Consider the following 14,015-nt stretch of genomic DNA (forward strand, 5'->3'; position numbering starts at 1 on the left):
GTGGCTGGCCTGGCCACACCCACCTCCCTTTGGGCCGCTGATACTGTTTATTTCAGACAATCCCAGGGACAGGCATGTGCTCCCCTCCTTCTCTGCCCAATCTTGGGCCAGGATGGCCCTTGGTCTTGGGCACCAGTCACTGCTCCTGCCTCCAGGACCCTAGCATTCAGGATGGCCCCTCTTCCTCCCACCAGGGCAGGGCTTCGAGCAGCTGTAACAGTCCTGGATCTAGTATAGACTGAAAGTGCAGTGGAATGCTGATGTCGCCTTCCGGTACCTTTTTGGGGAGCTGGCTTAAGCCTAGAGCAGCCATTGTAGATCTGGCTTGATTGGCCTTCTTCCTTCCCTAGTTCTCTTGTTCTCTGTTGTCTGGGCTGGGCTCAGAGTCCTAGCTTCAGGGCCAAGGAGGCAGGTCCACCCGGATCAGATCCCAGATCTCCTGCCTGGACCTCTCTGAGGCTTAATTTCCCCATCTGGGCGGGTCAGAGATTATGGATATCAGGCACTTTTCACAGTGCTTTGCATAGGGTAGACAGACATAGCTCTTATTAACTTTGGCTTCTGCAAAATACGATTGCTCACAATTTGTTCAGTGCCTGGTAAAAGCCAGGTTGCCTGCTTTACCTAGTGTCCTGGAGTGGCCACTCATTGCTCAGGGTTCAGCCTTTCTCTACGCCCAGCTCGCCTGCTCTGTCCTGCTTGGCACTTGTACGGCACTGCTACGTCTGTGGCTCTAGGAGGGTGCACTGTGCTCCCTCGGCAGAAAGATTTTCTGATCAAGGTTTAAGTTGAAGTTTAAGTTGAAGTGCTTCCCCTCAGGGCCAAGACATGGCATCATGAGATACCTAAGTAAAAAAATTGTTTTCCCTGGGTAACACCATGACATGCCCCTACCCCCCTACTGCATCTACACGCTGGAGATTAGGATCCATGCTGTTTAGCCATTTCATGCCCCATCTAATTGAGGCTGAGCTTTCTTATCTGACCTTAACTATGACCCAGTGGGATAGATAGCAAGGGTACATCTTCCCATCTTACAGGTTGGGGGATGCGGCCCAGGGAAGTGAGTGACTTGTCCTGTATCACCTCTCTAGTCAGAGTGGAAGCAGATTTAGTGCAGGCTTTCTGCCCCCTGTCCAGTGCCCGTTTGCTAGATCCAGCCACTACGTGCCACGGAGCAGAGGTGCCCAGTCTTTGTGGGACAGAGACTCCTGTGAGAAGCGGCCAGGCCGGAACTTTGTACATGTCACAACAAGGGTCCCACATGTGCGCCTCCTGCCCCACCCTTGTTGGAGCCAGAAAAACAGCCCTGTTCCCCACAAATAGCACTTCTTTCCGATCACACAGCTCTCTAATTTAGCTGGAGTTTCCGGCCTATTTTCTATCTTCCTTGGTTTGACTGGCTCCAGCAATGCCCACTCCCTTGTGTCAGACACAAAATACAGTCCTGTTGCAACCCAAGATGTAGAATAACTTTTCTCGTAAGTGAATCATAAGACAGACTTTGTCAAAAATTCCTACCAGCCCTGCTGGCTCAACGCGAGACGTAAGATTCTGAGGGAATCACTGTCTATCGTATGTCATTGTGGTGACTCATTGTATCTGAGTGCTCATGATTGAGGTATGAAGTAGAACTAAATTTAGTTTAGTGCAGTTTTACTGTTTTCAAGGAGAATGGTGATGACAAAGCAGATCTTTTTTCAGCTTACTGAAAGCCCTGGGCATAATGGCCTACGTTTATGATGTCTCAAAATTTTCATTTTATATTAAAGAGCTAAAGAATTAAAGCCAAGAAAAGAGAAGAGGAAGGGGAAATATTATTTGATTTTGCGGGGTGTGAGGTGCAACTGGGGAAGATAATCCCAACTCAGAGGCAATAGACAAAAAGAAACTATCAAACGATTTTAGCAAAAACAAATGACCATGCATTTAACAAAAAGCCAAAATTCAAAAGTAGGGAAATGTTTGCAATAAGCATGTCAGGTTGATGTCAAAGATGCAAACAAATCTATAAGAATGACTCACAATCCTAATAAATAATAGCAGAAGGTGTCCATACATCATTCATAAATAAGGAAACACAGACAAACACGGGAAATGTTCCTCCTAGCAAGCAAAGAAATGCAAGTAAAAGGAGATATCACACTTTTCTTCATTAAGTGAGAAATTTTTTAAACTGATAAATCTGATGTTAAAAAGGATGAAAAGATAAATGCCCTCATCCATTGACCAAGAGGCTATAAAGTAGTACTAACTTGTCGGAAATCATTTTGACAGTGGGTATTTTTTTTTTTTTTTTTGACAGTGGGTATTGAATAACCTTTAAAATGGTCCTCCTCTGTGAACTAGTATTTCCAGGTATAAGAATCCAAAAACAAAAGTCTAAGAATGGAAAACCATTATGCACAAATATATTTATAGCAATGTTATTTGTATATCAAACTGGGAACCAAATTAGAAGTTTAGATGTCAGGGGAAGGCTAAGTAAACTATGGGCATGTCTTCTCACTGGAATAGTGGGAGGATTTGACAATATGGAAAGTGTAGATTAAGTAAAAAGAAGGATGCAAAATTGTAATACAATATTATTATTATTATTTTATTTTTTTGCGGTACGCGGGCCTCTCACTGTTGTGGCCTCTCCCATTGCGGAGCACAGGCTCCGGACGCACAGGCTCAGCGGCCGTGGCTCACGGGTCCAGCCGTTCCGCGGCATGTGGGATCTTCCCGGACCGGGGCACGAACCCGCGTCCCCTGCATCGGCAGGCGGACTCTCAACCACTGCGCCACCAGGGAAGCCCCAATATTATTTTTAAAAAGACAATGTATAAGAACCAAGGAAGAGTTGAAACTTATGTCCCCAAAAAGCCTGCACGTGGATGTTGACAGCAGCTTTAGTCATCATCTCCAAAACTTGGGAGCAAAAAAGATGTCCTTCAGTAGATGAATGAATAAATAAACCCTGGTACATCCAGACAATGGAATATTATTCAACATTAAAAAGAAATGAGCTATCAAGCTATGAAAAGACATGGAGAAAACTTCAATGCATATTTCTAAGTTAATGAAGCCAATCTGAAAAGGCCCCATACTGTATGATTCAAACTATATGTGACATTCTGGAAAAGGCAAAGCTGTGGAGACGGTTAATAGATCAGTGGTTGCCAGAGGTGGGGGAGGGAGGGATGAACAGGAAGAGCACAGAGGAATTTTAGGGCATGCAAGCTATTCTGTATGATACTACAGTAATGGCTACATTATAAATTTGTCCAAACCCATAAAATGTACAACACCAAGAGTGAACCCTAATGTAAACTGTGGACTTTGGGTGATGATGTGTGTCAAGGTAGTTTCATCAATTAAAACAAATGTACCACTCTGGTGGGGATGTTCATAGTGGGGGTGGTCAGGGGTCTATGGAAAATCTCTGTATCTTTTGCTCAATTTTTTTGTAAACATAGAACTGCTCTAAAAAATAAAGTCTTTTTAAAAAAATAAAACAAGGAAGAGGAAAAAGGCTGGAAATATTTATGAAGATCATGTTTTGGTTATGATAGACTTATTTTCTTTCGTCTCCATGCTTGTAATTACCATTTTAAAACATGGACGTGCATTAATTTATAATGGAAAGAAAAAATAAACATTTCAAGAGTTTAAAAAGCTAGGAAATGAAGCTGTATGTGTGGTTGTGTATTTAAACAGTTCTGAGGGTTTCTGATCCCTTGTTTTCTCTTTGTGGCCAGAGTTTTGTAAACACACATCCCTTTTGGCTATTTGTAAATTTACACAGTTGACCCTGTACGCTAAAGCCATGGCCAGTTAGAATTTCTGTTCCCAATAAAAATAAGCTATCTTTGGGGACTCTCAGTGTGAACTGTATTCTTGGAAATTTCCCCACAACGTGACTCAGTCTTTGTTTATTTTTAAAACTCCAGGACTATATTAGAATAGTCTGTTTTCTTTTATTAAATATATGTAAATATTTATTAGTGTTTAATTTACTGCTTTTCAAAGATTATACAGTCACATGATTTAATAATTAAAATTTAAAGTTAAATAATGAATTAAAAAATATATGTAATAATAATTCATATTATTATATTATATAATAATATATTTGTTATATAATATAATTATTAATTGTATTATTATTATTATATTATGTAATATGTAATAATAATAATAAATAATTCTCCTTGTCCAGTCTTCCTTCTGTTTATTTCCTCAGCACCCCCGTTTTAAGGAACCACTATTTTTAAATTCTTGTGAATATTTCCAAAGTTTCTCTATTTGTGTACATAAATACTAATATATATTATTTTTCTGTATTTTTATACAAAAGAAATGACACATTTTACACATTGTCCAACACCTAGCTTTTTCACTTAACAATGTGTCTTTTCTTATCCCTGTATAAATAGCTTCCTCATCCCTCATTACAGTTACAAAGGACCCCGTGTGTGGATTTGTGGATTCACCATAATTTCCTTAACCAGTCCCTCGCTGATGGACAGTTGGGTTGTTTCTAATCTATTGCTATTACCAACAGGACTATAATGACTTATATGTACATTTCATACCCATGCAAGGATATCTACAGAATAAATTCCCAGAAGTGAAATTGCCGGGTCACAGAGTATAAGCCTCTGTAATTCTGATAGCGCCTGTGATCCTGATTGCCGAATTACCCTCCATCAGGAAGGGTTTACACTTGTACCAGCAATACTTCTGAGTGCCTGATTCCTCACACCCTTGCCAAAAGAGTGCTTTGCCTTAAGTTTGGTTGTTGCCATTCTGATATGTGCAGAAAGAAAGTGCAGTACATTTTAATTTGGCTTTCTCTTTCTTGAGGAAGTTTTAGCATGTTTTCCTAGGTACGAGCCTTTCCTCTTGTGTGAAAACTGTTTACCACCTTCATTCATTTTGACTGTTAGGTCATATCTTATGGATTTCTAGAAATCCTTTGTATTAGGGAGATCAAGGGAGTTACCAAGCCTCTCTTGGTAACTGTACCTACCTGGCTGGAATATGTGCCTGAGGACGAGAGATTCTAAAAGAGGCTGCCCTCTGGGTTGCTGGAGCCATAGGGTGCATTTGAAATAAGACGATGGCCATTCAAGGAAGTGCTTGGACTCCACCCCACAGGTAGCAAGGAGAACAGGTTTCACATCAGGCCAGTCTGGGTTTGCAGCTTTCGTGTTGTCTGCTTACAAACAGTGTCACTTAGAGCAAGTCACTTAGCATCTTTGAATCTTGGTTTTGTTACCTGTAATGTAAGGCTTACCTATTACTTTGGGTTATAACTGTAACACATAGAATCTGATACTACAGTGATTACACAGGTAACCCCCCAGATAATTGAAAACACTCACGACACTCCTGAGGTCTAACTCAGTCTTTACCTTAAAGGTGAAGGTACATACAGCAGGAGGAGAAAGTGTGAACAATCATGGGGCGCCCTAGGGACTCCCAGCTGCAACTCGCCAGGGTCCCTTCTCACTTGCACAGGTGCTGCTCTGTCTCTGGATTGTGAGCCACAAAGATGTGTGCGAGGAACGTTGCTTTTAGGGGAGCTCAAGGAGAAGTTTTTAGTGATATCTTAATATCCTACTGGTGATGTAACCAAGGCAGACTGTGTAAACCCATTAACCAGGTGTAAACAGTCTATACAAACAATCTATACATCCCAAAACAATGTAGGCAAGCCAGCCCTGGGTCTCTCCAGAGATTTTAGAACTTTACACAGCACGTTACGAATCCCTAACTAGCTCAACTCATCATTCTTAGCCAAGGGTCAGTACCAGACGTCCAGACATCCTGGAGCTAGGCACAGAGTGATCCCAGGCCGGCTCTAAGAGTACCCTACCTTACACACAGGTACATGGGGTACCCGGAGACTGTTGCTTCCTTTTCCTTTCCCCGGAACAAGCCTGCCTTTGCCTTCACCAGGACCTTTTTCTTCTCCAGCTCAGGGGAGACTGTCACCAGCGTGACCAGCTTGGTCCCACTGCAGCCCAAGAAGGGCAAGAGGCGGAAGGAAAAAGCTGACGTTCCTCCCGCAGTCCCTGCCAAAGGTAGGAAGCCAGCCAGCAGTCATCCATGTGGAGAGCACCTGGGGTCTGATATGAGATCAGGACAGGAGAGTAGGCAGGTGGAGGATGTGACATCCCTGATTATATGGTCTGGAGAACCCCACCTAGATTCTGGTCATAACTGAGCCCCGTCCCTGAGGTGGGCTGGGGGCATTGCCATTGGACGCGCATGGCTTTAGCGGGGGTCAACCTCTACAGGCTATTCCACAGTGTATTTCCCTTTGAAGTACTAATATTCTCTGCACATAGCAGGGTGGACCAAGGGGGTGTCAGCATCCTCTTGGTTCATTCAAGGGAAAGAAGGCTCTATGATTTTCCTAAAGATAAAAACCAGGTGTGTAATTTATTTTGGATTTGTTCTGGGGATTAAAATGAGGGTTATTACTTGATTCCAATTACGACTTAGAGCAACATAAATGAGGAAGATGGACATTTCCTGAGGTGAGAAGTAAAACTGTTTATAAATCGTTCCTAAAATAACTGGCCAATTTAGGAGAAGGTCATACATCAAAGGATTTGATATACAGTTAGGAATACAAGGGTTGCCCAGGTGAATAAGAACAAGACAGGATCCATTTTATCCCTCAACTGGGGCTTCCCAGGATGGCCCCTGGGCACCCTTTGCGCCCTGTGGTGGAAGGCAGTGGTGCTGAGACTGTACGTACACTGGGTGGACAGAAGGGGCTGGGAGGCGTGAGCGTCCTGCGAGGCATGACACTTGTGGATCTGGGGAGGGAAGGGAGCTGTCCCTGCTCTGCGCCAGGCATTGTACTGCTGTATCACCTCATTCAGTCAGCATAGATGGTGCCCTACTTTACAAAAGAAGAAAATGAGACTCAGAGAGCCACGTGGTTGAGCCTGGCTTTGAGTTCAAGTCCCAATTCATCTAAATACTAGGTAGTTACATGATGTTAGAAGAAGAGCCTCGGTTTCCTCCTCTGTTAGATGGGGACAATAAGACCCTCCCTGCTGACCTCCCAGGGCAGCTGTGAGGGTCAAAGGTCACCGCTGTCAGCGTTAGCATGCAACTAGGAGGAAGCCCCAGGGAAGGTCCCAGCCTCAGCCTTTACCAAGTGCACCGGGTTCTCACCTGCACATCTGACCTCTTTGTAGCTGGCGGTGTTTTATGCTGTGGTTTTGTTGACCTTGTTGAGAGGAGAGGATGACGTATCCAAAGGTTAGGAGAGGATCACCCTCCCCCGAGGGGCACCAGTCCAGCTGTTACCTGGATCAGAAACTAGAGTTCCTCCACGAGGACAGGAAGTGGCCCTATGTCCGAGGCTCTCTGTCCGTGGTGCTCGTGATATGTGGGTTTTAAGAGTCCTGGGAGGAACTGCAAACTAAACCTTTGATGTGCTTCCACAGTTCCCATCGCTGCCCCGTTCCATAAACCGAAGCTGCTGAAGCCACAAAGGAAAGTCGCCCTGGTGAGTAACCACAGTCTCTGTGTTGTCCCTTCAAGCCCTAAACGCAACGCTGGTCCAATGAGTACCTTTATCGACTGAAAACATGCTCCGCGTTCTTGGGGCTTTGTTCCCAAGCAAAGGCGTTCTCTCTTCTCGGGTCGGCTTTTGAGTCAGCTTTTCTCCACGGCTAGTTCCCACAGAGTGGCTTTTTAAAAATCCAAATGGAATTACTTTTCATTATCAATGCTCCTTTTTTGAAAAGAAGGGAAAAAATCGCACTCAGAAAGGTATAAAATAGAAAGTGGACCAGCTTGTATAAACTTGTCTTGATAAACACTCTGAAGAGACTGCTGAAGAACTTTCCAGAAAACATGTTATACTTTTAATTTTGAAACAACTTCAGTTTTACGAAAGAGTGAGAAAGATGGTACAGAGAGTTCCCGTCTACCCTTCGCCCAGCTTCTCCTAAGGTTAACTTCTCACATAGCCATGGTGTATTTGTCAAAACTAAGAAGTTACCATCAGCACATTACCATTAACTGCACTCCAGACTTGGATCAGGTTTCAGCAGTTTTTCCACGAATGTTCTTTTTCTGCTGCAGGATCCCATCCAGGCCGTCACGTCGCATTTCGTGGTCTTGTCTCCTTAGTCTCCTCCAATCAGGGCCAGCGCCTCCGTCTGTCTGCTTCTACAGCCTTGACACTTTTAAAGAGTAGTAGCTGCATTTTTTACAATGTCTCTTGATTTGGGTTTCTCTGAGGTTTTCTGATGATTAGAAATGAGGTTATGGATTTGAGGGAAGAACAACACAGAGGAGATATGCCTTTCTCATAGTGTCCCATGGAGCGGACGTGCTATGATGTTGACCGTGACCACCTGGTGAAGGTGGGTCTACCAGGTTCCTTCAGTATAAAGTCACTATTTTTCCCTTTCCATACTTTATTTGTTAGAAGCCAGTCGTTAAGTCCAGGTCACACTCAAGGGGAGGAGAGTGAAGCTGCATCTCCTGAATTCAGGGAGGGGTCTCAGAGACTGTGGACACATATGAAGACCACCACAGTAATTAATAGGTATTAAGCCTGTGCAAATAGCCTTTTTTCCTTGAACTTTCGTCTACTCATTTTAGCATTCATCCATGGATTTTGCTTGCAGCACTTATTACTATGGTGAACCGATGGTGATTTTCTGTTTTCCTCAATCCATCTCCATTTACTACTTGAAATTCTTCTGTAAGGAAGAGCTGGATCCCTTTCCTCATTGACTTATTCACTAATTTCTTTATATCAGTATGGATGCATGAAGATTTCATTTCTTTTAAGTTTGTAATCGTATTGTTATTTATTTTGTTGCCAGTTTTGTTCAGCAGCTGTGTATTTGTGTGTGAAAGAGAGAAAGGGAGAGAGAGGCAGAGAAACTGGCAAACCAATTCTAAAATGTGTATGTAAGATAATAAGATTATCTTGGCCTTGCAGAGGGCCAAGATAATCTTGAAGGAAAAGAACAAAGTGAAGAATTTATATACCAATTCACAAGATTTATATTAAAGCCATAGTAATTAAGCTGTATAGTAAGTAATGGTATTAGCACAAGAATAGACAAATAAACCAAAGGAACATAATAAAGAGCCCCAAACACACCTACATATGTATTGTCACTTGATTTTATGACAAACGTGATATTGCAGTGCAGTGAAGAAAGGGTTATATTTTTAGTATACAGTGATGGGTCTGTAGGATCTCCACATGAAAAACAATGATCCATAAACTGGACTTCACACCACACACACACAGATTAATTAGAGAAGGTCCATACACTTAAGTAAGAAAGGTAAAAATAAAACTTCCTAAAATTAGCTTATCTACATAAGGTCAGGGCAAGCAAAGATTTTTAAACAAGACGTGTAATGTATGAGCTATAAAGGAAAAGATCGAAAACTTCGGATTACATTAAAATTTAGAAGGTCTATTCTGATGAAAGATATCAGTACAAGATTGAAAAGGGAAGCCACCTATGGGGAGAGTGTACCTGCCACGTGTATATTTGGTGAAGGATCCTTACCTAGCATTTGTGAACACCTACAAATCAATAAAAAAGAAAAAGGCAACACTACAAAAAAATAGGCAGAAGTCTTAAACATGTGCTTCACCAGAGAAGACATACAGATAGCCAGTCAGCACATGAAAAGTATTTAATCTCATTGGTGTCATGGAATGGAGGTTAGAAGCAGAAAACCAGTTCCCATCTACCAGGATGGCTACAGTGAAATACTTACATGGTTTCCTTTTTTTTTTTTTGCCTGTTTTTCTCTGATCCATTTGGAATTTAGGAACGGATCCAATTTTATCTGTCATTCTTTTTTGTCAGATTCTTTTTTATTTAACTTTATGTTTCATATTTCCATAATCGCTACTTGCCAGTTTCATTATATGTCATCACTACATTCCAAACAATTATTTAAACTTAACTTTTATTCGTTCTGTTATTACTTTTTCTTGAATCCAGTGTCTTCCCCCCTAAATATATTTGCCTTTACATTTGAGTAGTTTGTCTGTGAATGGAATTCTAGTTTCCTAAACATTTTCCGCTCTGTTCTGGGAAATATGCTAAGCACTTTGTGTGCATTTCTGTTTACTTCCCATATTGCTCAGCATAAATGGCTCATTACTGTGGCCTCTAATGCCTTATATCATGCAAACCACATGTAATTTAAATTTTCCGGTAACCACATTAAAGACGTAAAAACAAACAGGTGAAACCAATTTTCATAGTATGGCTTATTTAACCCAGTATATCAAAATATTATCATTTAAACATATAACCAGTATAAAAGTTATTAATGAAATATTTTAATGCTTATTGTTCTGCTAAGCCTTCAAAATCCAGTGTGTATGTTATGCTTCCTGCACATCTCATTTCAGAACCACAGTTCAAGAGCTTAATAGTCACATTTGGCTATTGGTTACCATATTGGACAGCGCAGCCCTATAATGATCTAGCCCCTATGACCTCTTTGACATCATTTTTACCACTGTCCCCCTTTCTCATTCCCCTCCCATCATTCTGTCTTCCTTGCTAGTCCTTAAACATACCAAGCATGTTCTGGTAGGGCTTTTGTTGTCTTATATGCCTGGACCGTCCTTCCCAGGCTATGTCTGTGGCTTATTACTCACCCCCTAGGGTCTCTATTCAAATACCAACTCAGTGGAGAAGCCTTCCTGAAACTCTGTATAAAACACCACCCACCCTCTGAAGGAACTCCCCATGAGAGGCACCCTGACGTACATGTATCTATTACCTGCCTTTCTCTTCTCAGAATGCAAGGTCCATGAAGGCAGGGAGGTTGTCTGCTCTGGTCACTGCTGTGTTCTCCACACCAGAGCAGTGTCCAACAGGATGGGGATGTGTGATTTTGCACCCCAGCTTTGTGGAGTAGGTTCTGTCATTGTGCTTTTATAGATGGGCACAGTGAGACTCGGAGTCAGTAAGGTGACAGATGGACGACTAACCCAAGGTCATGCAGCTTGTGGGCTGCAGTCAGGACTTGAACCTTTGTCCTTCTGAAGCCAGAGTGTAAGGTTTTAACCAGCTTAATTGAAGCCTTGTCTCAGAGTGGAACCTGGATCTCTGTGCATGATTCTGACATCCTCTCCTGGCTCAGCCTTGCCCCTGACCTTCCTATTCTGTGCCCGGGTTTCTGCTGTTCTCCTAGCCAGGATGGTTCCTCTGTTTTCCAAAGAAAGCCTCCTTTTGCCTGCAATGAGTTGTGGGTCCTGAAGGGCTTTTCATACAGTGTGATTCCATCTGGTTCATATCATCAAAAATTCCTTATCAGTTCTGCTCTGTTGACTACACTGTCTTGTCCTCAAATGTAGCAGCGGAGTTTTTGCTGATTTTAATAGATTTCTGGTCATTCAGTAGACTTTGGGAAACTCAACTGAACACAAAGGCTAAAACTATCAGCTTTCCTTGGAGTATCCTTCATCCCATCCGTTGAGGTCAGTTTCCCCAGATAGTGTAAGTTCACTCTCTCCCAGCTGTCCATATCACTGCACATCTGCGTGTGTATGTGTGTATCTTTTCCAGATCTTTTATTCTTAATCCTGATATTTATCAACAACCTCAAGAATGGTTATACTTTGTAAATTTCCCCCATCTTACGTTCTAAGTTGCTCAGGGCCTCTTGTTTCTAATCCAATCTTTTACCCCTGGTAACAACAGAAACCGCTCTTTATTGACATTCCATTGATATATCTCAGGGATATATAAGAAAAAGCACTTTTTGCATGTCATCATATTCACATTTTGCGTGTCATGGACCACATGGACATATTTTGCATGTCATCTCACAATAAGTCCCCCCACTCCCAGATTTGCCTGTGAGGACACACAAACACTCTGTTTCAGAAAAGTGAGTTCCTACAACCCACAGGGGGTAGTGTTTCATCTCCCATGAAGACAGTGCTGCTGACCCAGTAGATGGGGCAGTGTCAGCAGCCTTGAATGGACAGCTTTTTTGAGTCCACAGCTATAAAAGCAGTTTGCCTTAAGCAATTTGGGGCCACTTATAAACAAAGTAGATTCAACAGCATTTTCAAAAATAACTGGTCTTAATTGCACGTTTTTACGGTTGAGTTTTTGTTTGTTTGAGCTGGTATGCCCCTCTGGATGGAGAGTCAACATAGGAAATTCTTAATTTTCACAGAAAGTAAGTTGGGGCACTTATCTGCACTTCAAAATGGATTCTTTGTTTTGTGGAAATATCACCCATGACAGTTCTTAAATACCAATTGTCCTTTGATCTTTTAAGATACGAAAAAGCTTGAAATTTTTATACCAAATTTTCCAGAAATGAGTCCATTTGGAGACCAGTTTGCACCTATAACAATACACAGTGAAGTAAAGAGCTGACTTTGAGTGGACCTCTATCTGACCAGCAGTTTAGAGTCAAAAATACCAGGCCTCGCGTCTGCAGTTTTTGGTTAATATTAAGATTTATTTTCCCAGGAGGCCAGCATTGACCTTGGTCTCAGTTTGGTCAATATTCCTCTCTCACATCAATAAGTCTTGATGGCAGCCGAAACTAAAGTCAATAGCTACTTGTCGACTCACACAGGCCTTAGTGGGTAATTTAGAAAATAATTTGGCAACATCTTTTCTTTGGGGTCTGGTACCAGTTTAGGTGTTTAATTCTGTAATTGTTGCATTTTGCCACAAAATCCATAAAAGCATCCTTCCTGGAGTGGTCACAGGCCACAGAGCCCCTCAGTCACCCAGCCGCTCTTTCCAGAGTGATACTGACACACACTCACCCCAAGGAAACAACCTGCCTGCCACCTCCACTGACTCATTGGCAAAAAGCGAGAACCCTCATTTACTGAGCACCTACTGTGTGCCAACCCCTCTGCTAGGTGCTTTGTAGGCTCCATCTCCCTCATCTCAACCACACATGCCAACTCCCAGCAGACCCTCAGACTCCAGGTGAAAATGACAAGCCAATGAATAATACTGCTGTGAATATGGATGTACAAATATCTCTTTGAGTCCCTGCATTCAAATATTTTGGATATGTACCTAGAAGTGGAATCCCTGGATCACATGGTAGTTCTCTGTTTAATTTTTTGAGGAACTGCTATACTCTTTTCCATAGTGGCTGCATGATTTTGCATTCCCACCAACAGTGCACAAGGGTTCTGTTTCTCTATATCCTTACCATCACTTGTTATTTTCTGTTTTGTTTTTTAATATAGTAGCCAGCCTAATGGGTGTGAGATGGTATCTCATTGTGGTTTTGATTTGCATTTCCGTAATGATTAGTGATGTTGAGCATCTTTTCATGTGCCTGTTGGCCATTTGTATATCTTCTTTGGAGAAATGTCTATTCAAGTCTTTCCCCCATTTTAAAATCAGATTGCTCGTTTTTTGTTGTTGTGTTTATAGAAGTTCTGTATATATTCTGGATATTAACCCCTTTTGGATATACAATTTGCAAGTATTTTCATCCATTCTGTAGGTTGCCTTTGCACTTTGTTGCTATGTCCTTTGATGCCCAGAAGTTTTAAATTTTGATTAGCATTAGTTTTAAAGTCATCGACAACCTGCCCATCACTCTGTCCCCAGTGGGTGACCTGGGATCTGCAGACTATGTGTGGAATGAATGAACAATTGAGGGCAGAGATCTGAGATTGGAGCTCTAAGTCCTCACTGCTCAACGTGAGGTCCACGGACCAGCAGCCTGGGCATTGCCTGGGAGCTTGTTGGAAACATGGAAGCTCAGGCCCCACCCTAGACTTACTGAATTAGAATCTGCAATTCAGTAAGGTTCCAGATGAATCTGGTGAACATTAAAGTTTAAGAAGTGCAGCTCTAAGTAACTTAAAAAACAGTAGCCAGCTCTGGTTAGGTCATGGCTGGCGGGACAGAGTCATCCCCGGCCACCTCTGGAGACAGTTGTATTTACATTTTAGTGAGACAGTTCAGCCCACTTAGGAGAATGGTGGGTTTTCTTATTTATCCACA

The 14,015-nt window shown here is 42.2% G+C and overlaps 1 protein-coding gene across 3 annotated transcripts in view; it reads left to right on the forward strand.

The window, feature by feature from the left end:
- Window positions 1–14,015, forward strand: part of VSTM4 (V-set and transmembrane domain containing 4) — an 83,803-nt gene that overhangs the window by 52,730 nt on the left and 17,058 nt on the right. For 2 of the 3 annotated variants that reach the window (XM_082854510.1, XM_082854508.1), the window contains exons 6-7: window positions 5,968–6,074; window positions 7,458–7,519. In XM_082854510.1, coding sequence (XP_082710636.1) covers window positions 5,968–6,074; window positions 7,458–7,519 — 169 coding nt within the window. Of the gene's footprint in view, window positions 1–5,967; window positions 6,075–7,457; window positions 7,520–10,042; window positions 10,103–14,015 lie in introns of all 3 variants that reach the window. The other variant, XM_082854509.1, reaches the window with a different exon arrangement.

Source organism: Leucopleurus acutus, assembly GCF_964270905.1.
Source record: "Leucopleurus acutus genome assembly, chromosome: 14".
Classification (NCBI taxonomy): Eukaryota; Metazoa; Chordata; class Mammalia; order Artiodactyla; family Delphinidae; genus Leucopleurus; species Leucopleurus acutus.